This window comes from Chiloscyllium punctatum, chromosome 3 (genome assembly GCF_047496795.1).
Source record: "Chiloscyllium punctatum isolate Juve2018m chromosome 3, sChiPun1.3, whole genome shotgun sequence".
NCBI lineage: Eukaryota > Metazoa > Chordata > Chondrichthyes > Orectolobiformes > Hemiscylliidae > Chiloscyllium > Chiloscyllium punctatum.
This window is the reverse complement of record NC_092741.1, coordinates 33,186,238-33,210,328: the sequence shown is the minus strand read 5'-3', so window position 1 is coordinate 33,210,328 and position 24,091 is coordinate 33,186,238. Positions and strand designations below refer to the sequence as shown.

Sequence of the window (24,091 nt, the reverse complement as noted above, 5' to 3'; positions counted from 1 at the left end):
GGGCCGAGTGGCCTATTCTTGTTCCATGCTCATAAATCTGCGTCTTGCACCATTGTCTCCAGGAATAGAGAATTCAATTAAGCATAACAGATTCAGGAAAAATCCCCAGTACCAGGAACTTGTGTGGAAAGTGACTTCCGTCACAATAAATAGTAACATTTGATTAGCTTTCCTAATTACTTGATGTATTTAAATATGAAGTATTTGTGATTCATCGATTAGGTCACCCAGATTCCTCCACATCCTAGAACTCTTCAACAACTCACTGTAAAGAGTTTTAAAATTGGACAATCTGTCAATAATTCCCTTTTGTCTAAATTTAATTGCTGCTTGACAAATGTACATTTAAGATTACAATCTACGAAATTTTATATATATTTTCCAAGTTTGGAGGAACGTGTATGTGAATATTATTACTTAAGATGGGTAGTTGGATGTATATGCACATTTTAAGCCTGTTGTAAATAATCTTTATTTGAGTAAGATTTCTGTTTAATAAAGTAATACTTTGTTAGTTAACTGAAGGAATCTGGCTGACATGTTTCTGATACTGAGCAATATATAGTCTAAGATATACATTTTATGGACAGGACAAGGAAAGGACCACCCCTTTAACTGAAGATGACACTAGTTCTCAGTTTTTATTTACAATTCATTTTAAAATACCTCTTTCGTCATAAAATATCTGTACATGTGTATACATCTCAGCTTCTAGTAGCTTCTACAATTTTTGTTAATTTTATTCTCTGAAACCATACCCAGACCTAACCAATCATTAATTGTGAGCACAGATCAGGCAGCAAATTCATCATAATCAAACACAGAACAGTTGAACATGGCAAATAGAGAATAGCATTTGACAATCCTAATTAGAATTAACCCACATTCCTTCCATTACAGCATTAAACAACTGTTTAACTTGACTTCACTTCCATTACCTTCCTTTTAGGTCTATTTTGCATCATAATCCTTTTTGCTTTTTAAATTATGATGTATTTATCACTCAATAATGATTGTATCACACTTCTTGAACTTACAGGACATATTCCCAGTGGACAACTGAGTTTCCCTCACTGAAAATTGCAGTCCTTTTCAGTTGAATCTCTAGCAGATTTAAGTCTGGTTTGTCCAACTCCTCTCCTAAGATAACTTGTCCTTCCCAGATATGGTAAACCCACTCGGAACTGCTACCAATGCATTTGCAGTCTTTCTGAAATAAGATGACCAATATGGTATACAATACTCCGGATGTGATTTTACCAGTGCCCTATATAACTAAAACATAATCTCCCTACTTTTATGTTTGATTTCCGTCACAATAAATAGTAACATTTGATTAGCTTTCCTAATTACTTGATGTATTTAAAAATTAAGTATTTGTGATTCATCGATTAGGTCACCCAGATTCCTCCACATCTCAGAACTCCTCAACAACTCAGCGTAAAGACTTTTAAAGAATTCTTCTTGCTAAAATGGAAAATTTCACAATTTCTCCACATTATACTCCATCTGCTGGATCTTTGCCCATTCAAGCTATCTATTTTGTTGCCTTGTTATGACTCCTAACCTACTTCCCTATCTATTTTTGTGTCATTGCGTTTGGCAGCCATAACTGGGGTCCCTTCATCCAAATCACGTCTACCAATTATGAACAATTGACGATCCTTTGGTACACTATTGCCAACATCTTGTCAACTTTAAAAAAGACCAGTTTATGCCTACTCTCTGCTTCCTGTTAGCTAACCAATCTTCTATCCTTAACAATACTATTGCCTATATCATGGGTTTTTATTAGCCACAATAACCTTTGATGTGTAACCTTATTAAATGCCTTAAGAAAATCTAAGTACAGCACACCCCAGTTTCCCTTTATCCACAGTGCATGTCGCATCCTTAAAGAACTTCAATAGGTTGGTTAAACATGGTTTTCCTTTAATAAAACCATATTGAATCTGTCAAATTACCTTAAAGGAATCTAAGTACCCTGGTTTAGCATCTTTAATAACAGCTTCTAACATTTCCCTATGACAAATGTTGGGTTAACTGGCCCGTAGTTCACTACTTTCTATCTCCCCATTTTGAATGAATGAGTTAAACTTACTATCTCATAATATAATGGGACCTTCCCTGAATCAAGAGAATTTTGGAAAACTAAAGTCGATGCATTAACTACGTGACTAGCCCCATCTTTTCAGGCTCTAGGAAGAAGTTCATCAGGACCCCAGGAGGTGTCAGCTTGTACCTGGACTTGAACAGTAACACTGCCTGGTGATTGTAATTCTGATGTGGTTCCTTCCTTCTTTCCATTTACTGGAGATAAGATTCACGCCTATTTCTGGTGTTACTTTTGACTTGTATTGTGAGGCCCAATTAAAGCACCTGTTCACTTCATCAGTCATTTCCTTCTTTTTCATTATTAATTCCTAAGCTAACTTTCTATAGGAGCAAGGGACACTTAATTGTTTTCTTTTTAAAATATCTTTTGAAACACTTACTACCTGTTTTATGTTTCTGGCTAGCCTTCTCCCACAGTAAATGTTTCCTTTATTTTTAGTAATTCTTCACTTTTATATTGTGTGATCACCTGACCTTCCATTGTGTTTTCATAAATATATGTTTTCGGATTTGATTAACGTTTGGCACCATTTTTAATCTCTCTAATTCACCATGGATGGTGTGTCCATCTCTTGGAACTTTTCTTACTCTTTGAAAGTGATCTATTCTGTGTATTCAGAAATATTTCCTTAAATGTCTACCATTTCAGCTCTACAAATGCACACTGTACAGCCTGTTCTCTGGTTTTCTCCAGAATATGCTGTTCTGAGAAGTTATGAACTCATCAGCTACCTTTGCGGAAATGGGTACTGCAGATGCTAGAGATTAGAGTCAAGATTAGAGTGAGGTAAAAACAATGACTGCAGATGCTGGAAACCAGATTCTGGATTAGTGGTGCTGGAAGAGCACAGCAGTTCAGGCAGCATCCAAGTTGCTTCGAAATCGACATTTCGGGCAAAAGCCCTTCATCAGGAGGGCTTTTGCCCGAAACGTCGATTTCAAAGCTACTTGGATGCTAACTGAACTGCTGTGCTCTTCCAGCACCACTAATCCAGAATCAAGATTAGAGTGGTACTGGAAAAGCACAGCAGGTCAGGCTGCATCCAAGGAGCAGGAAAATTGATGTTTTAGGGAAAAACCCTTCATCAGGAATAGGCTGGGACCCTCGGGGGTGAAGAGATTAAAAGAAACTTTGCTCATCTGACTTTTCCAGTGTATATTTAGATTAAAATCCACTGATTATTGCCATGCCTCTCTGAGAAGTTCCAATTATTTCTTACATAATCTTCCACCAGACCGGGCGGTTACTGTTAGGGAAGAGGGGGAGCTGTACACCACCCCCACAAGTAACTTCTCGCCTTTATATTTCTCTTTTACACTTCTCTTTATCACTTAAATCATTTCCACATTCTGGTTTCCTGAAGTTTGATTATTCCTCTTTGTTGCGCTAACAGAGCAACTCTAGCTTTTCCGAGCTTCCTGCCCATCATAAATATTCTGTATCTTTCAACCTTCAGGTCCTAATCTGTGAAACCCTGCAATTATGTATCTGTAATGGCTACAAGATCATAGTTATTTATTCCTTTATGTGTTTGGAGTTTGAAATAAACCCAAATGTCCACAGATGGGTCTCCCAGTCTCAAATCAGAACATCAACAGAAATATCGGAGAAATGATGGTAATTGCTACAAACATAATGGGAGGGGAGTTGGGACATCATGTTGAGATTGTATAGGACATTGATGTGGTCACTTCTGGAGAACGTGTGCAATTTTAGTCGCCTTGCTATCAGAAGGCTATTATTAAATTGGAAAGGGTTCAGAAAAGATTTACCAGAATGCAGCTGGTATTCGACGGTTTGAGTTATAAGAAAAGGCTGAATAGGCTGGGACCTTTTTCACTAGAGCATAGGGGGGGTGAGGGTTGACCTTACAGATATTTAGAAAATCATTGGGGGCATAGGTTAGGTGAATAGCAAAGGGCTTTTCTCTAGGGTGGGGGAGTTCAAAACTAGACAGCATAATTTTAACATGAGAGGAGAAAGTTTTAAAAAGGACATGAGGGGCAACTTTGTCACACAGAGGGAGGCTAGCATGTGGAAAGAACTACTAGAAGTAGTGGTGGATGCACAAGTCCACACCGACCCTCCGATGAGTAATCCACCCAGACTCATTCCCCTAACCTATATTTACTCCTGATGTACCTACCGACATCCCTGTACACTCTGGGCAATTTAGCAAGGCCAGTTCACCTAACCAGCACATCTTTGGATTGTGGGAGGAAACCCACGCAGACTCAGGGAGAATGTGCAAACTCCACACAGACAATCGCTTGAGGTTGGAATTGAATCTGGGTCCCTGGTCCTGCGAGGCAGCAGTGCTAACCACTGAGCCACCGTACCACACTATTGCCTGTTCCTGAGTGGGCTCCACCACAATCTGCTCCAAAACGCCATATCGTAGACATTCGACAAATTTGTTTTCTTGCAATTCACTACCAACCTAATTTTCCAAATCCACCTGGATATTGAAATCCTTCATGATCACTTTGGGCGGCACGGTGGCACAGTGGTTAGCACTGCTGCCTCACAGCGCCCGAGACCCGGGTTCAATTCCCGCCTCAGGCGACTGACTGTGTGGAGTTTGCACGTTCTCCCCGTGTCTGCGTGGGTTTCCTCCGGGTGCTCCGGTTTCCTCCCACAGTCCAAAGATGTGCAGGCTAGGTGAATTGGCCATGCTAAATTGCCCATAGTGTTAGGTAAGGGGTAAATGTAGATGTAGGGGTATGGGTGGGTTATGCTTCGGCGGGGCGGTGTGGACTTGTTGGGCCGAAGGGCCTGTTTCCACACTGTAAGTAATCTAATCTAATCTAATCTATTTTTGCCTGTTCTATACACCTCTTCTATCTCCTGGTATATCTTGTGTCCTAGCTCCTGACTACTGTTTGGAGGCCTGTACATAACTCCAACTGTGTTTTTTTTCCACCTTTGTGGTTCCTTCATTCTACCCATACAGATTCTACACCATCTGAATCTACTTCGTTCCTTACTATTGATTTAATTTCATTTCTCACTAACAGGCAACCCCACTCCCTCTGCGCACCTGACTATCTTTTCAGCAGTATTTATATCTTTGAATATTCAGCTCCTAATCCTGATCCCCTCTCCTACCTAGTCTCCGTAATGCCCACCACGTCATACCTGCCAATTTTAATCTGCGCCACAAACTCATTTACCTTATTCCTTATATTGCGTGTGCATTCAGATTTAACTCCTTCAGTCCTGTATTAACTGTTCCTCTTCTGATTTTCGTTCATTTGTCCAATGTGCTTGAAGTTTGATTGCTAATCCTTTCCAAACACTCTGTCCTTTTTGTGCCTGTGCTGGAGATTTTAATATCCTCTCCTGAGTTCTGCACTCTTCCTCCTTTAATTCAGGTTTTCTAATTTCGCCTATAACTAAACCCTTCCCCTCATTTAGTTTAAAGCCCTAGTTATGTAATTTGCCAGGACTCTGGTCCCAGCACGGTTCAGATGAAGACCGTCCCATCGGAACAGGTCCCTTCTTCCCTAGTACTTGGTGCCGATATCCCATGAATTCAGTCCCATTTCTCCCCCACCAATCTTTGAGCCACACCTGCTTAATCTTATTGACTCTGTGCCAATTAGCTCGAGGTCTAGGTAGTAATCCAGAGATTATTACTTTTTCGGTTCTGCTTTTTAATTTAGCTTCGAGCTGTTCGTACTCTCCAGAAAGGAAACACCACATTTCTTTAAGCAGTTTCATGACTGCTAATGTTTCCAAACTGCTTTACAGCCAATGAAGTTGTATGTACGGTGTAGTTACAGCTATAATGTAGGAAATGTAGTAACCAAATTGTATATAGCAAGCTCCAGCAAATAACAATGTGATAATGATGAGACGATCTATCATATAAACTTCTGTAAGAGTCAAATTTTTTTAGACTATTCTTTCAGGTTAAATTTATGGGGTCACCTATGAAGTGAATACTACGTTTGAGCGGCTGAAATTAATGCACAGTGCATTATGGTAATTCCACAAGTGCTACAGGGGAACTGAGCTCAGCTGACTTGCACACAAAGGGAGGTTGTCACCTGACTCTGACTAGATGCGTCCAAAACTTTCATGCGAAATCTTTCCATTTCTCTTCGTTTTCTGTCATCTACTGTTGTTTTAGTTTTTCAAGCTAACATTTTAAGCTTTTATTTCTGATAAAAAAGTTATTAGACATTTGACTTTCAGACAGTCTCACCGATCATTGCAGCCATGAGAAGTCTGCTGCATGGTAATTATAGTGAAGTAAATGCTTATAGGTCTATCTTATATGGGAAATGATACTGTAATAAACTTTGTATCACACTAATTATACTAATTATGTTCCATAATGAACTTAATAAATCTGTAGCCTAATGTTGGTGTGAATTGTACATCAAAACAAATAATAGTACAAAAAAAATTCATTTCCTCATTTATATACATGATAATACCTTGATTCACAAATGTGAAGAATTAGGATCAACATTTACATGAGATATTCGGAAAATTCTAGATTTTTGATCAAAAATAGGGGATCGACTTTTACATGAGATCAACTTCTACGCAAATATAAATGGTAATTTCTTTGCATTATTAATAGTTTACAATTTAGATACTAGGGGAAACTCCCTTGATCCTCATCAGGATATGCTGAGGGAACTTTCACAGGATCTCAGTTTAACATCTCGTCTGAAAGGCGGCACCTCCAACAATTCAGCACTCCCTTAGTACTGCACTCGAGTAACTTTTGTGCTCAGGTACTGCCTTAGAACTGAGAGGAATAGCAACGAAGTTCATGACACAAACTTCACAGGAAGCTTTAGATTAGATTAGATTACTTACAGTAATTCTAATTCTAAAAAGCATAATATGAAGATGTTTTTGAGTGTGGGAACAAAAATTAGGAGCATATTTGTAACAGAAAGTTGTCAAAGGATTAATTCAAACATGGTAATACGGGATTGGGGAAGGTATGTAAAATGAATACGACTGCTGCCAGTTAAGCCTCCAAACCCCCAACTGAATGAGTACAATTTAAGTCAACCCTGAGGATTATTTTGTTCAACTCTCTCCATCCAGGAATGCCCTTTAATCTTTACAACAGAAGATTGAATTGGTTAATAAATAATTCTAAGGTGAATACTCAGAAATGCACCCATGTGTGGACTAGATTTTAGGGGAAAAAAAAGCTGTTGACCATCTCTGTTAAGGTCACCCTGGTGTGAGGTAAACTTTTGCTTCTAAAAGTTATCATGTAGGACCATTTCAAAATGTCCAAAGAGTAAACAATATTAAATTTTATATAATTTCAATGTCCTTACTTGGCAGAGTTGTGGAGCTTCTTAATGACTCATCTCCTCCAATGCTGTTAATAAAAGCATAAAACAAGCTTTATTGAAAACTGTTCTGTCAGATAATTTTAAGCAATGTTTAAAATTATTTTCTCAACTTTTAAGTTAAAACAAATTTATTTTCTCTTAATGAGCATAAAAAAAATTCAAATCCACAGGTATATATATAATTCCATGATACATATTTCCATAAGTCTACATGTATGCATATAATTCCAGGTCATTAGAACATTGACAGCTCTGACAGTGCAGCACTCCTTCAACGCTGTAATGCAAAGGTAAGGTCACAGAGGCCTATCATAGTCTCAGAGGGCCACTCTCATTAGACAGAGATGGTTGGTGGTGGTTGAATATGATGGTCATCACGCCTCAGGTAATGGGCAAGGTAGAACCTTCATGGTAACCTCACCAGGTGCAGGAATTGAATCCTTGTTGTTGGCCATGCACCATAAACCAGCTAATTGACTGCCACTGCAATGCAATGGTAGCTTGTAGCATAAGCTTCTTCCTGGTATTGACCTTAAACAGCAGCAACTTACATTTCATAGCAAGTTCAGTGTAATGAACCAAATAAATAACCAAACAAGGAACATTGTAAAACAAAGCATGACACTTTGCCATGTACCATGCTGTCTCCTATAGGATGAAGAGCTGGTCAAAGAGAGAGTATTTAAAGAGGAAAAGTGTTTATGGTACTGCTAAAGGGAAGGTGGGTAGAGTTAAGATAACAATGGGATCAGCAATGATCTTATTGAATGGCAGAGCATTTGCTCGGAAGGCCAAATGGAATACTCGTGTTCCTTAGTCCTCTATTGGTCTGAATATACCGAATAACTGAGCATCGACAGTCTCTTTATCATTGTTCCTTCAATGTTGCTGAGTCAAAATCCTGGAACTCCCTCCATAATAGTATTGTGGATCATGACTTCAGCTCACCAACTTCTCAGGGGCAATTAGAGACAGGCAATACATGCTGGGCACCCACATCCCATTGATCTTGTTTTTCTTAAAAAACTAAGATCACTAACCAACCCTGGCGCATTACACAATAACAAGTCTAATAAAACCTGTTCTCTGGTTGATTCTCAAATGTGTTGCTCTCAGAAACTGTCTTGAATGCATTCTATGAACTCCCTATCCAGGCTTCTGCCAATTTCATTCTTCCAGTTTATATCTATTCTTCACCTGTGTTATTGCTATCCGTTTATCACTGAGCCCCAATATTTCCTTTTGTACAGTTTGTCAGTTAATTCTAGGGGGGATTGTAGACCACTCTGTCTTGTGATTTATTTCTCCTACTATTTGTCAAAGCCATGATCCTACATCCTTATCTCCTGAACCAAGATCACCCCTAATTATTGCACAGATGTCATTCTTGATTAACAGTGCTATTCCCCCACCTTTAAATAGCTTCCTGTTTTGCTTTAATGTCCTATATGCTGAAGATTGAGAATCCAATCCTTATCACCCTGAAGCCATCCTTCTGTCACAGCCAACAGATAGCATTTGCCAACTTTAATGTGACTATCAATTTGTTCTAATACTGAATCTTTACTTTCATCTGTTTCTTATATTTGTAGTCTTTATTATTCATGAATTCTTTGTTTTTTTTATCACCTTTCCTACCATTCTTTGACTCTCATTTCCCAAATTACTATTTCCCTGCATTACCTTGTCTCTAGTTTTTGATATACCACTACTTCGTTTAAAATCCTCTCTAATTCTCAAGTTATGTAGCCCAGCGTGGCTCAGGTGTACCCAATGGTAAAGACCCAACATTCTCCAGGAGTGGTATGATGGTCCATGAATTGGATATCACTTCTCTCACACTAGTCTTCCAGCCACATTTCCATCTCTCTAATTTTCTTTGCGCCAATTTGCATGCGGCTCAGGTAATAATCCAGAGATTATATCATTTGAGATTCTGCTTTCTAATCCAATGCCTAGTCATTCACATTCTCTATGCAGAATCCATTTCCTCATTCTACTTCTGTCATTGGCACCTACACAGAGATCTTTGCCACTCCCCTACCCCATAATAAGTTCTTTTCCAGCCCTGAACAGATACCCTGAACCCTGGAACACAGCTATCTGTATTCTCCTTCTTAACAGCAGAGAATGGTGTCAATCATCCCCACTGTACAGTTCTCTATTATTACTGCCATACCTGTTGCTTGCCCCAATTGAATGGCTTCATTGTCAGTTTCAAGATTAGAGTGGTGCTGAAAAAGCACAGCAGGTCAGGCAGCATCCGAGGAGCAGGAAAATTGATGTTTTGGGCAGGAGCCCTTCATCAGGAATGAGGCTAGGAGCCTCCGGGGTGGAGAGATAAATGGGAGGCTTTAAAGGGAGCGTTGATTTTCCTGCTCCTTGGATGCTGCCTGACCTGCTTTTCCAGCACCACTCTAATCTCCAGCATCTGCAGTCCTCACTTTTGCCTTCATTGTCAGTTTGCTCATCCACCCTACAGACGCCCCTCTCACCAAAACAGAATGAGTAAATCTATTGGAACAATTGCAAAGGCTGATACTCCTGTCCTTCTGGGTCCCCTTACCTGCTTCATTCATACTACCACACTCCTGCCCTGACCAAATCAGGAGACCCTAAGAACTGTGGCAGCGTCCTGGTAACAAATATCCAGGTAAGGTTCCCTGCTCCCTGGTGCATTGCAGGGTCTGCAGTTCTGTCTCTAATTCATAACTATTAGCTGAAGCTAGTGGAATTTCAAACAATCACTACACATGTATTTACTCTGGATCAGAATGGTCATAGAGTCATATAGTCATGGAAACAGCTTAGAAACAGATCCTTCAGTCCAATTGGTCCAAGCCAACCAGATATCCTAACCTAATCTAGTTCCATTTGCCAGCACTTGGCCCATATTCCTCTCAAATCTTCCTATTCATATACCCATCCAGATACCTTTTAAATATTAATTGTACCAGTCCCCATCACTTTGTCTGGCAGCTCATTCCACACACACACCAGCCTCTGTATGAAAAAGTTGCCCCTTAGGTCCCTTTTGAATTTATCCCATTTCACTCTAAACTTATGGCCTCTTGCTCTGGACTGCGCCACCCCAGGGAAAAGACCTTGTCTATTTACCCTATCCATGCCCCTCATGATTTTATAAACCTCTATAAGGTCACCTCTCAGCCTCCAACACTCCAGGGAAAACAGCCCCAGCCAATTCAGCTTCTCCCTATAGCAAACCCTCCAACCCTGGCAACATCCTTGTAAAGCTTTCCTGAACCCTTTCAAGTTTCACAACACCCTTCCAATAGGAGGGAGATGAGAATTGCACACAATATTCCAAAATTGGCTTAACCAATGTCCTGTACAGCCAAAACATGACCTCCCAACTCCTGTACTCAATGGTATCCAGGAGCTCCTATTTGCTGCAGAAATTCCCAGCCTTAATAAGGATTAATTATATTATTCACTTACTTATATTGTCTTTTAAGTCTTAACCATCAATTTGTATGTTACGTTAAAATTTAAGAAAAGAAAAGACCTTAAGCTTTCATCAGAGACCCATCAAACAGTTAGCTTCTTTCCCTGGTAGGGCAAAAACCTATGCCAAATAGCTTCAATGAATCTAGTTCTGACTGCTTGCTACGGAGTCCTGTTCTTGACTTCTTGTCTACATACTCACCCTCTCCTCTCAGTGACACTGACTGTCTATCACATGGTCCTCACCTCACCCACTTTTCTTAGTGACACAGACTGCTTGTCATAGGGTCCTCATCTCACCCTATCCTCTCAGTGATGCTAACTGCCTGTCACAGGGTCCTCACCTTGTCAGCTTCTCTCACAGACACTGACTGTCTGTCTCTGTGCCTTAACCTCGCCCACTCCTCTCAGTGATGCTGACTGCCTGTCTTATGGTTCTCACCTTGCCCGCTTCTTTCAATGACACTGACCGTCTGTCTCAGACTTCTCTTTTCACCTGCACCTTTTATTGAGGCTTCCATTGTCACTGTGTTTTCTCATCATTACCTAGACTACAGCAAGGAGGGGAGCATTCTGCCCAGTGAGTTCAAATGGAACCAAAGCAAAACCTGTGAATATTGGGACCTTGCTCCAGGCACAATAATAATCCCATATTTCTGAAATTCAGATGATTGTGCATTGTCAGTAATGTTGCAGGAACTTTATTTCATAAGTAGTGCCTTTTACCTGAAGGACAAGCCTCTGTACTGTGTTAAGACGTCCAGAACATCATGAGGTTTGGAGCCTATTCCATTGCCAGCCTACAAGACAATTAATACCATTACATGTTGTAGTCTTCAAACAAGCTAACAAACAAGGGACAGGTGTAGATTTCGGAAGGGTGCAGAGTGGGTGGGAGTGTAGATTGTGTGGGAGTGTGAATTGGGTGGGGCGTGTAGATTTGGTGGGTGTGTAAATTTGGAGTAGTGTAATTGGGTGAGGGGTGCAGATTGGGTGAGGGGCGCAGATTTGGTTCGGTGCAGATTGGGTGAGGGGTGCAGAGTGGGTCCAGTGCAGATTGAGTGAGGGGTGCAGATTGGGTCTGGTGCAGATTGGGTGAGGGGTGCAGATTGGGTGAGGGGTGTAGGTTGGGTGAGGGGTGCAGACTGGGTCCGGTGTAGATTGGGTCTGGAGAAGATTGGGTGAGGGGGTTGCAGATTGGGTCTGGTGCAGATTGGGTGAGGGGTGCAGATTGGGTCCGGTGTAGATTGGGTGAGGGGTGCAGAGTGGGTCTGGTGTAGATTGGGTGAGGGGTGCAGATTGGGTCCGGTGCAGATTGAATGAGGGGTGCAGGTTGGGTCTGGTGCAGATTGGGTCCAGTGCAGATTGGGTGAGGGGTGCAGAGTGGGTCTGGTGCAGATTGGGTGAGGAGTGCAGATTGAGTCCGGTGCAGATTGGGTGAGGGGTGCAGATTGGATGAGGGGTGTAGATTGGGTGAGGGTGCAGATTGGGTCCGGTGCAGATTGGGTCCGGTGCAGATTGAATGAGAGGTGCAGGTTGGGTCTGGTGCAGATTGGGTCCAGTGCAGATTGGGTGAGGGGTGCAGATTGGGTCCAGTGTAGATTGGGTGAGGGGTGTAGATTGAGTGAAGGGTGCAGATTGGGTCTGGTGCAGATTGGGTGAGAGGTGCAGATTGGGTCCGGTTTAAATTGGGTGAGGGGTGCAGATTTGGTTCGGTGCAGATTGGGTGAGGGGTGCAGATTGGGTCAGGTGTAGATTGGGTGAGGGATGCAGAGTGGGTCCGGTGCAGATTGGGTGAGGGGTGCAGATTGGGTGAGGGGTGCAGATTGGGTGAGGTGTGCAGATTGGGTTGGGTGCAGATTGGGTGAGGGATGCAGATTGGGTGCGGTGCAGATTGGGTGAGGGGTGCAGATTAGGGTCCGGAGCAGTTTCGGTGAGGGGTGCAGATTGGGTCCGGTGAAGATTGGGTGATGGCTCCAGATTGGGTGAGGGATGCAGATTGGGTGAGAGGTGCAGATTAGGTCCGGTGCAGATTGGGTGAGGGGTGCAGATTGGGTAAGGTGTGCAGATTCGGTCCGGTGCAGATTGGGTGAGGGGTGCAGATTGAGTCCAGTGCAGATTGGGTGAGGGGGGCAGATTGGGTCTGGGGCAGATTGGGTCCGGTGTAGATTGGATGAGGGGTGCAGATTGGATGAGGGGTGCAGACTGGGTCTGTTGTAGATTGGGTGAGGGATGCAGAGTTGGTCCGGTGAAGATTGGGTGAGGGCTGCAGATTGGGTGAGGGATGCAGATTGGGTAATGGGTGCAGATTAGGTCCGGTGCAGATTGGGTGAGGGGTGCAGATTGGGTCCGGTGCAGATTGGGTGAGGGGTGCAGATTGGGTGAGGTATGCAGATTGGGTCTGCTGCAGATTGGGTGAGGGATGCAGATTGGGTAAGGTGTGCAGATTCGGTCCGGTGCAGATTGGGTGAGGGGTGCAGATTGAGTCCAGTGCAGATTGGGTGAGGGGGGCAGATTGGGTCCGGTGCAGATTGGGTGAGGGGTGCAGATTGGGTCCGGTGTAGATTGGATGAGGGGTGCAGATTGGGTGAGGGGTGCAGATCGGGTCTGCTGTAGATTGCGTGAGGGATGCAGAGTGGGTCCAGTGAAGATTGGGTGAGGGCTGCAGATTGGGTGAGGGATGCAGATTGGGTGAGGGGTACAGATTGGGTGAGGGGTGCAGATTTGGTAAGGTGTGTAGATTGGGTCCGGTGCAGATTGGGTGAGGGGGGCAGGTTGGGTCCGGTGCAGATTGGGTGCGGGGTGCAGATTGGGTGAGGCGTGCAGATTGGGTCCGGTGTAGATTGGGTGAGGGGTGCAGATTGGGTGAGGGGTGCAGATTTGGTAAGGTGTGCAGATTGGGTCCGGTGCAGATTGGGTGAGGGGGGCAGGTTGGGTCCGGTGCAGATTGGGTGCGGGGTGCAGATTGGGTGAGGCGTGCAGATTGGGTCCGGTGTAGATTGGGTGAGGGGTGCAGATTGGGTGAGGGGTGCAGATTGAGTCCGGTGCAGATTGGGTGAGGGGGGCAGATTGGGTGAGGGGTGCAGATTGGTTCCAGTGCAGATTGGGTGAGGGGTGCAGATTGAGTGAGGGGTGCAGATTGGGTCCGGTGCAGATTGGGTGAGGGGTGCAGATTGGGTGAAGGGTGCAGATTGAGTGAGGGGTGCAGATTGGGTTCAGTGCAGATTGGGTGATGGGTGCAGATTGAGTGAGGGGTGCCGATTGGGTCCTGTGCAGATTGGGTGAGGGGTGCAGATTGGGTGAGGGGTGCAGATTGGGTCCAGTGCAGATTGGGTGAGGGGTGCAGATTGGGTCCGGTGCAGATTGGGTGAGGGGTGCAGATTGGGTAAGGTGTGCAGATTCGGTCGGGTGCAGATTGAGTGAGGGGTGCCGATTGGGTCCTGTGCAGATTGGGTGAGGGGTGCAGATTGGGTGAGGGGTGTAGATTGGGTGAGGGGTGCAGATTGGGTCCGGTGTACATTGGGTGAGGGGTGCAGATTGAGTTCGGTTCAGATTGGGTGAGGGATGCAGATTGAGTTCGGTGCAGATTGGGTGAGGGGTGTAGATTGGGTCCGGTGTACATTGGGTCCAGTGCAGATTGGGTCCGGTGCAGATTGAATGAGAGGTGCAGGTTGGGTCTGGTGCAGATTGGGTCCAGTGCAGATTGGGTGAGGGGTGCAGATTGGGTCTGGTGCAGATTGGGTGAGGGGTGCAGATTGGGTCCGGTGCAGATTGGGTGAGGGGTGCAGATTGGGTCCAGTGCAGATTGGGTGAGGGGTGCAGATTGGGTCTGGTGCAGATTGGGTCCAGTGCAGATTGGGTGAGGGGTGCAGTTTGGGTCCGGTGTAAATTGGGTGAGGGGTGCAGATTGGGTGAGGGAGACAGATTGGGTGAGGGGTGCAGATTGGGCCAGGTGTAGATTGGGTGAGGGATGCAGAGTGGGTCCGGTGCAGATTGGGTGAGGTGTGCAGATTGGTGAGGGGTGCAGATTGGGTTGGGTGCAGATTGGGTGCGGTACAGATTGGGTGAGGGGTGCAGATTCGGTGAGGGGTGCAGAATGGGTCCCATGCAGATTGGGTGAGGGGTGCAGATTGGGTCCGGTGCAGATTGGGTGAGGGGTGCAGATCAGGTCTGGTGTAGATTGGATGAGGGGTTCAGATTGGGTGAGGGGTGCAGATTGGGTCCGCTGTAGATTGGTTGAGGGATGCAGAGTGGGTCCAGTGAAGATTGGGTGACGGGTGCAGATTGGGTGAGGGAGACAGATTGGGTGAGGGGTGCAGATTAGGTCTGGTGCAGATTGGGTGAGGGGTGCAGATTGGGTGGGGGTGCAGATTGGTTGAGGCGTGCAGATTCGGTCCGGTGCAGATTGGGTGAGGGGTGCAGATTGGGTGAGGGATGCAGATTGGGTGAGGGGTGCAGATCAGGTCTGGTGCAGATTGGGTGAGGGGTGCAGATTGGGTCCGGTGCAGATTGGGTGAGGGCTGCAGATTGGGTGAGAGGTACAGATTGGGTGAGGGGTGCAGATTGGGTCCGGTGCAGATTGGGTGAGGGGTGCAGATTAGGTGATGTGTGCAGATTGGGTGAGGGGTGCAGATTGGGTGATGTGTGCAGATTGGGTCCGGTGCAGATTGGGTGAGGGGTGCAGATCAGGTCCGGTGCAGATTGGATGAGGGGTTCAGATTGGGTGAGGGGTGCAGAATGGGTCCGGTGCAGATTGGGTGAGGGGTGCAGATTGGGTGAGGTGTGCAGATTGGGTGAGGGGTGCAGATTAGGTCTGGTGCAGATTGGGTGAGGGGTGCAGATTGAGTCCAGTGCAGATTGGGTGAGGGGTGCAGATTGGTTCCGGTGCAGATTGGGTCCGGTGTAGATTGGATGAGGGGTGCAGATTGGGTGAGGAGTGCAGATTGGGTCTGCTGTAGATTGGGTGAGGGATGCAGAGTGGGTCCGGTGAAGATTGGGTGAGGGGTGGAGATTGGGTGAGGAGTGCTGATTGGGTGTGGTGCAGATTGCATGAGGGGTGCGGATTGTGTGAGGGGTGCAGGTTGTGTCCGGTGCAGATTGGGTGAGGGGTGCAGATTGGGTGAGGGGTGCAGATTGAGTGAGGGGTGCAGATTGGGTCCGGTGTAGATTGGGTGAGGGGTGCAGATTGGGTCTGCTGCAGATCGGGTGAGGGGTGCAGATTGGGTGAAGGGTGCAGATTGGGTGAGGGGTGCAGATTGGGTGAAGGGTGCAGATCGGGTGAGGGGTGCAGATTGGGTCCGGTGTAGATTAGGTGAGGGGTGCAGATTGGGTGAGGGGTACAGATTGGGTGAGGTGTGCAGATTGGGTTGGGTGCAGATTGGGTGAGGGATGCAGATTGGGTGCGGTGCAGATTGGGTGAGGGGTGCAGATTAGGGTCCGGGGCAGTTTCGGTGAGGGGTGCAGATTGGGTCCGGTGAAGATTGGGTGATGGCTCCAGATTGGGTGAGGGATGCAGATTGGGTGAGAGGTGCAGATTAGGTCCGGTGCAGATTGGGTGAGGGGTGCAGATTGGGTAAGGTGTGCAGATTCGGTCCGGTGCAGATTGGGTGAGGGGTGCAGATTGAGTCCAGTGCAGATTGGGTGAGGGGGGCAGATTGGGTCTGGGGCAGATTGGGTCCGGTGTAGATTGGATGAGGGGTGCAGATTGGATGAGGGGTGCAGATTGGGTCCAGTGCAGATTGGGTGAGGGGTGCAGATTGGGTGAGGGGTGCAGATTGGGTCCAGTGCAGATTGGGTGAGGGGTGCAGATTGGGTCCGGTGCAGATTGGGTGAGGGGTGTAGATTGGGTAAGGTGTGCAGATTCGGTCGGGTGCAGATTGAGTGAGGGGTGCCGATTGGGTCCTGTGCAGATTGGGTGAGGGGTGCAGATTGGGTGAGGGGTGTAGATTGGGTGAGGGGTGCAGATTGGGTCCGGTGTACATTGGGTGAGGGGAGCAGATTGAGTTCGGTTCAGATTGGGTGAGGGGTGCAAATTGAGTTCGGTGCAGATTGAATGAGAGGTGCAGGTTGGGTCTGGTGCAGATTGGGTCCAGTGCAGATTGGGTGAGGGGTGCAGATTGGGTCCGGTGCAGATTGGGTGAGGGGTGCAGATTGGGTCCAGTGCAGATTGGGTGAGGGGTGCAGATTCGGTCTGGTGCAGATTGGGTCCAGTGCAGATTGGGTGAGGGGTGCAGTTTGGGTCCGGTGTAAATTGGGTGAGGGGTGCAGATTGGGTGAGGGAGACAGATTGGGTGAGGGGTGCAGATTGGGTCAGGTGTAGATTGGGTGAGGGATGCAGAGTGGGTCCGGTGCAGATTGGGTGAGGTGTGCAGATTGGTGAGGGGTGCAGATTGGGTTGGGTGCAGATTGGGTGCGGTACAGATTGGGTGAGGGGTGCAGATTCGGTGAGGGGTGCAGAATGGGTCCCATGCAGATTGGGTGAGGGGTGCAGATTGGGTCCGGTGCAGATTGGGTGAGGGGTGCAGATCAGGTCCGGTGTAGATTGGATGAGGGGTTCAGATTGGGTGAGGGGTGCAGATTGGGTCCGCTGTAGATTGGTTGAGGGATGCAGAGTGGGTCCAGTGAAGATTGGGTGACGGGTGCAGATTGGGTGAGGGAGACAGATTGGGTGAGGGGTGCAGATTAGGTCTGGTGCAGATTGGGTGAGGGGTGCAGATTGGGTCTGGTGTAGATTGGGTGAGGGCTGCAGATTGGGTGGGGGTGCAGATTGGTTGAGGCGTGCAGATTCGGTCCGGTGCAGATTGGGTGAGGGGTGCAGATTGGGTGAGGGATGCAGATTGGGTGAGGGGTGCAGATCAGGTCTGGTGCAGATTGGGTGAGGGGTGCAGATTGGGTCCGGTGCAGATTGGGTGAGGGCTGCAGATTGGGTGAGGGGTGCAGATTGGTTGAGGTGTGCAGATTCGGTCCGGTGCAGATTGGGTCAGGTACAGATTGGGTGAGGGGTGCAGATTGGGTCCGGTGCAGATTGGGTGAGGGGTGCAGATTAGGTGATGTGTGCAGATTGGGTGAGGGGTGCAGATTGGGTGATGTGTGCAGATTGGGTCCGGTGCAGATTGGGTGAGGGGTGCAGATCAGGTCCGGTGCAGATTGGATGAGGGGTTCAGATTGGGTGAGGGGTGCAGAATGGGTCCGGTGCAGATTGGGTGAGGGGTGCAGATTGGGTGAGGTGTGCAGTTTGGGTGAGGGGTGCAGATTAGGTCTGGTGCAGATTGGGTGAGGGGTGCAGATTGAGTCCAGTGCAGATTGGGTGAGGGGTGCAGATTGGTTCCGGTGCAGATTGGGTCCGGTGTAGATTGGATGAGGGGTGCAGATTGGGTGAGGAGTGCAGATTGGGTCTGCTGTAGATTGGATGAGGGGTGCAGATTGGGTGAGGAGTGCAGATTGGGTCTGCTGTAGATTGGGTGAGGGATGCAGAGTGGGTCCGGTGAAGATTGGGTGAGGGGTGGAGATTGGGTGAGGAGTGCTGATTGGGTGCGGTGCAGATTGTATGAGGGGTGCGGATTGTGTGAGGGGTGCAGGTTGTGTCCGGTGCAGATTGGGTGAAGGGTGCAGATTGGGTGAGGGGTGCAGATTGAGTGAGGGGTGCAGATTGGGTCCGGTGTAGATTGGGTGAGGGGTGCAGATTGGGTCTGCTGCAGATCGGGTGAGGGGTGCAGATTGGGTGAAGGGTGCAGATTGGGTGAGGGGTGCAGATTGGGTGAAGGGTGCAGATCGGGTGAGGGGTGCAGATTGGGTCCGGTGTAGATTAGGTGAGGGGTGCAGATTGGGTGAGGGGTACAGATTGGGTCCGGTGTAGATTAGGTGAAGGGTGCAGATTGGGTCCGCTGCAGATTGGGTGAGGGGTGCAGATTGGGTGAGGGGTGCAGATTGGGTGAAGGGTGCAGATTGGGTGAGGGGTTCAGAGTGGGTCCGGTGTAGATTAGGTGAGGGGTGCAGATTGGCTTCTGGGGAAAATTGGGTGTGGATATAACTGATATAACCTTTTCTTGGGAAATGAGAGATGAACACCACGCTGTAGCCTCCCCTGAAAGGCTCATGTCCAGTGAGTGAACTGAAGTTTGGGCAGGAGCTGCAATGTGGTCATTAAACTCCAAACTCGGCATGTTAAACTACATCACCACTGTTAGGCCAGGAAATCACAGCTGTAGCATTTTGTTTGGTTTTATTTTCAATACCAATATTGTTCATAATAAATTGTTGGCTGTTTCTCTGGAGATTAAAAAATCCTGCTTATAAATATACAAATATCAGTTGGCATGGAATTTATCACTAAGATGTACATAGTACAGTTGGTACAATTCATTTGTTATCAATATCACTGACCATCTGCTATTATAAATGGTGCAGTAAGATAATTAATTACTGATGCACAGATGCTATAATTTGTCCCTTTTTAAAGTTTAATTGCAGAGTTAACTACTGCACAAACCGTCAGAGAGTCGCCCACTGCTCCGATCACTTTCACATCAGCCGGTCGTAGAGAGTGAACTGTAAAATAGTCAAGTCAAGAATATCATGTAATCACTTATGGCTGAGAATGCGGATGGGCCAAACTCCAGGAAATGTTCATTGCATCTCTTTTGTCCAATGCAACATTTGTAAACGCTTGTGGGTCTGTACCAGATTAAAATCCTCACCGACTGTTAACGTTGCTTAAGCAGTGAATCCGTCACCTTCTCCCTATCCAGTCTATACAGAATTCCAGTCTGACACCATGTGGCAAACAGTTAGGGAGCAATGAAGCATCAAATAGGTAATCACATTTCAGGGAAGTGTAAACATAAAATGACAATAACACTTGGGGACTTTATGTACCAATATTAAGTGGAATAGTTTTAGTGTGCAAGGTCGGGAGAGGGAGACAATATTCTTAAATTGCATCCAGGAGAACTGTTTTAGCCAATATGTAGAAAGCCCAACAAAGGATGTTAATTCTGGACTTGATATTTGGAAGTGAGTCCTGGGCAGATGGAAAGGATACCAGTAGGTAAGCATTTTGGAAATACAGGTCATTCTGCTATAGCACGGGTTTCATTAACGTAAATTCACTTTAACATGATTGACGAATTGGAGACAGTGTTTCTAAAGCGCAAGCTTTTAAAGCGTGTATTGGTTATAACCAGATTCCGGCCCTATTAGTTTAAATGGTGCTGCTATTACACAATTTCATTATATCACAAGATTGCACGAGATTGGAACTACCGCGTTATTAGCAAAACTGACTGTAGTGACCATAGCTCAGTTAGATTTAAGATAATTATGGATAAGGATATTGATGGGCCAGGAATAAATCTTATAAACTGGCTAAAAGTCTAATTTTACTAATGTAGGATACAGTTTGATCCAAGTCAAGAATGTGGTGCTGGAAAAGCACAGCAGGTCAGGCAGCGCCTGAGGAGCAGGAGAATCAATGTTTCGGGCAAGAGCCCTTCATCAAGAAATCAGTTTGACCCAAGTAGACTAGGAGCAGCTACTTGCAGATCAAATGTGTCATAGCAGTGGGATGATAATAGTGAATGATGTTTGCACAAAGACAAAAGTTGGGAGCATGACTTTCTCAAGGACAACCAGGGATGGACAATGAAAGCTAGCACAGCCAGCGATGCCCCGTCCTATGAATTAACTTTAAAAGAAGACTAGAGAACTCAGTTGTAAAGATTAAAATGAAGAAAGAAAAAGCTGATGGCAGATACTGAGGGTTCAGTATGGCAGAGTCCTTAGAAGAGAATAAGAAATGCAGTGAGGAAATTAGGAAAGTATTGGCGGGGAAAACCAAAAAGGTAGTTTGAAATATATAACTAGCTCTTAATGAATACTTTACATCAGCCTTCACAATGGAAAAGGATGATGCAGGTACAGACATCAAAGTAGGGTCTGAAATTTTAAAAGAAATTAAAATAAATATAGAGAAGGTACTGGTGAGTTTAGCAACCTTAAAAGTGATAAGTTCACAGGCCTGGTTGAGATATATCCCAGGCTGTTGAGGGAGGCAAAGAAGGAGATTTCAAGGGGCCTGGCAGTAATTTTCAAATCCTCTCTGATCAAAGGAGAGATGCCAGGGGACTGGAGGACTGCTGATATTGAATCGCTATTACAAAAGGGAGGAACAGATAAGCCAGGAAATTACACTTTCGTCAGCTTAACTTTGTGGTTGGGACATTGTTAGAAAGATTTCTGAGGGACAGAAATTTAGTTGCACTTGGAGATATGGGGATAAATCAGGGTTGTCAACATGGATTTGTTAAGAGGCTCATTGTGTTTACCAAATGTTGCCTGGGCTGGAGAGTCCGTACAATACAGAAAGATTGAGTAGACTGATATTGTTTTCCTTGTCTCAACAAGGGCTGAGATGGGACCTGACGAAGGTGTATAAGGTTATAAAGGGCATAGACAGAGTGCTTAGGAAGGCAACTTTTCCATTAATAAGGGAGTCAATACCTTGGGACAAGGTAAGAGGGAGAAGCCTAGGAGGATGTTGAGGAGATTTTGTTCACAAAGAGGATGGTTGGAGTCTGGATCTCACTGGCTAAAAGAGTGGTTTATTTTGAAAATCTCATAACATTTAAGCAGTATTTAAATGTTCATTTATGTGCCATAGCCTCTAGGGCTATGTAATGTAATTTAGTCAAACTTTTGTTGACTGATATGGACATGATGGGCTGAATGGCCTACTTCTGTGCTGTGCATATCTGTGTCTACGAGATGACCATGAGCACGTTTTATTATGCTTCAAAAAAAGGATGTGAGGGTCTTTGATTAGATGCAGAAGAGATTCTTCAGCATGAGGAGGTTGTTCCAAGAATGGAAGATTTTACTTACAATGTTAGATCGGAAAAGGTGGGACTGTTTTCCTTGGAGCACAGAACACTGAGGGAAGATTTGATAGAAGTGTACAAGATTATGACAGGTTTGGTTAATGATCTGAAACCCACTGTTTAGGAGGGTGTTCAAAGTGGAAACAATCAATGATCCTGAAAAAAATTGGATGGGCATTGAAAGGAATTAAGCTTAGAAGGTTATGTGGATTGAACAGAAGAGTAGGGTTGACTGAATGGACTAAATGGGCCAAATGGCCTCTTTCAATGTCATTAATGACTCTGACTCGCTGGCTCACTCACAGGATATTACTTCATTTGGTGTATTGAATGATCAGTGATCAGTGATCCTTGGATATTGAACTCTAGTCTTCAGACAATGAGGTTGTTGGTGGCAGGTCAACCCTCTAAGCTTAGTAATCATGTATGTTTTTGGGAGATAATAATGGAAAGAGGGACAAGCAGCAAACTTACTTTAAATAATCTATACTTACCCGAATTGGGAATAACGTCTGATGGAGCTCTGTCCTTACAAAGTAACTGGCTTCCGAAGATCTGTAAGTAATCACAGACTTCAAACTCAACCCATTCATCTCTAGTTATGTTTAAGTACAGAATAGCTTCCCATAGTTCCCTCAACTTGCTACAGCTTGGCTGGAGTTTCCTCAAAGTAATTTCTGCTGAAATTGTGATGGAATTAACAGTGGCTGGATCCCTTCCAAGCCACTCACAATACTCAACCAATTCTCAGAAGGCTGAAACAAAACTCAGCAGGTTCTCCATCCTTACCCACAACAACATAGGCAAGATATTCCAGTCTGTCTGATTCCCTCAGACCTTCTGACTTCCTTTCTGACCCTCTCTCACCATGAACACCCTTTCTGCTGAGCCAACCTGACAGTCTATGCCAACCAAAACCCCAACCTCACCAAACTGCCACCCTACTTACCTGCTATACTGCCAATTACCATCCCACCACTCTACCAGATGCCAACCCGTCTCCCTTATTTACTTAGCTAACCCACCATACCCCCTCATCTCACTCATCCAACCCACTTACATGTGTATATGTTCACCCACCTATTCACAGGCACTCATTTGTTCACCTACACTTAGTCACTAACACAGAGAGAAGCTATTTAAATGTTCCAATCTTTTCAGTGTGCTAGTGAATGAAATTCCCATAGCAATTACTACCATAAAAAGAGTAGTGTAGTTGAATTCCCCAATGATCCAGCACTATGAAGGAGAACTCTAATTTCAAGTACACTTCATGTACTTCATGAAAGAGCTTCAAAGGGAAGACCAGCCAGAGGTGTGGAGCTCTATTGAGGTTGTTAACAGTCATTGCAGGAGTACAAACTGACAGTGATTGCTACGTTGGGCTGTTTCAGGCCAATTCATTCTTATCTTGTTCAATAACAATTTTTGTGAATTTGTCAAATGCACTTTTGACACCACATTGGCTGGTTGGCCTTTACACACTCTGCTTGTTACATCCCCAAATAACTCTAATGATTTTGTCAAACACCTTCTGACTTCCACAAAACACTGTTGACTCTGCCTGCTTGTATTATGACTTGCTACATATTCTGCTGCTACCATTTTAATAGTGGATCCTGGCACTTTTCCAATGATAGGTGTTGGACTACCTAGTCTACAGATTCCTATTTCTGTCTCCTCCCTTTTTTGTATAGAGGCATTATATCTACAGTATTCCGCATTGGAATGTTCCCAGAATCCAGGTAATTTTTAATTATTATAACCAATACATCCACTATCTCTGTAGCCAATTAAGATTTTCGGATGCATGTCATCCAGGGAACTTGTCAGACTTTAATGCTGTTAGTTTTCTGAATTCTGTTTCTCTCATTAAGGTGATTGTTTTATCCTCTTGATTTTCTACTATTCTTTGGTGCCTTTTACATCATTCAACAGATACAAAATTGTCTGTTCAAAACCCTTGCTATTTCTTTGTTTGTCATTATGAATTTCCCAATTCCACATGTTTAGGAACCAATGACCACTTTAACTATTCTTTCTCTTTTTATATACTTGCAGAAGTCTGTTTTTATATTTCTTGCTACTTCTTTTTCTCAGACTCTAATTTCTTCTTTTTTTTAGTTTTTCACCAACTGCATTGAAAAGATAAGTTACCATTAACAAGGTTTCAGATTATGCTGTGTCTCAACCTTTGCCCATTGGCTTAACCAGGAGAAACTCATGTTCTCTGGTCTTTGGAACAGTGTGGAGCAATGTTACTGAGTTACACAGTGTTGTAGTAGACATAACCTATGAATGGC

General features: G+C 45.1%; 1 protein-coding gene across 1 annotated transcript in view; it reads right to left on the bottom strand.

Annotated features, from left to right (window-relative positions):
- plb1 (phospholipase B1) overlaps window positions 1-24,091 on the bottom strand; it is a 163,151-nt gene that overhangs the window by 58,775 nt on the left and 80,285 nt on the right. The window contains exons 31-34 of the mRNA XM_072551369.1: window positions 22,283-22,343; window positions 19,403-19,461; window positions 11,641-11,714; window positions 7,432-7,475 (exon numbers count right to left, since the gene is read on the bottom strand). Coding sequence (XP_072407470.1) covers window positions 7,432-7,475; window positions 11,641-11,714; window positions 19,403-19,461; window positions 22,283-22,343 — 238 coding nt within the window. The remainder of the gene's footprint in view (window positions 1-7,431; window positions 7,476-11,640; window positions 11,715-19,402; window positions 19,462-22,282; window positions 22,344-24,091) is intronic.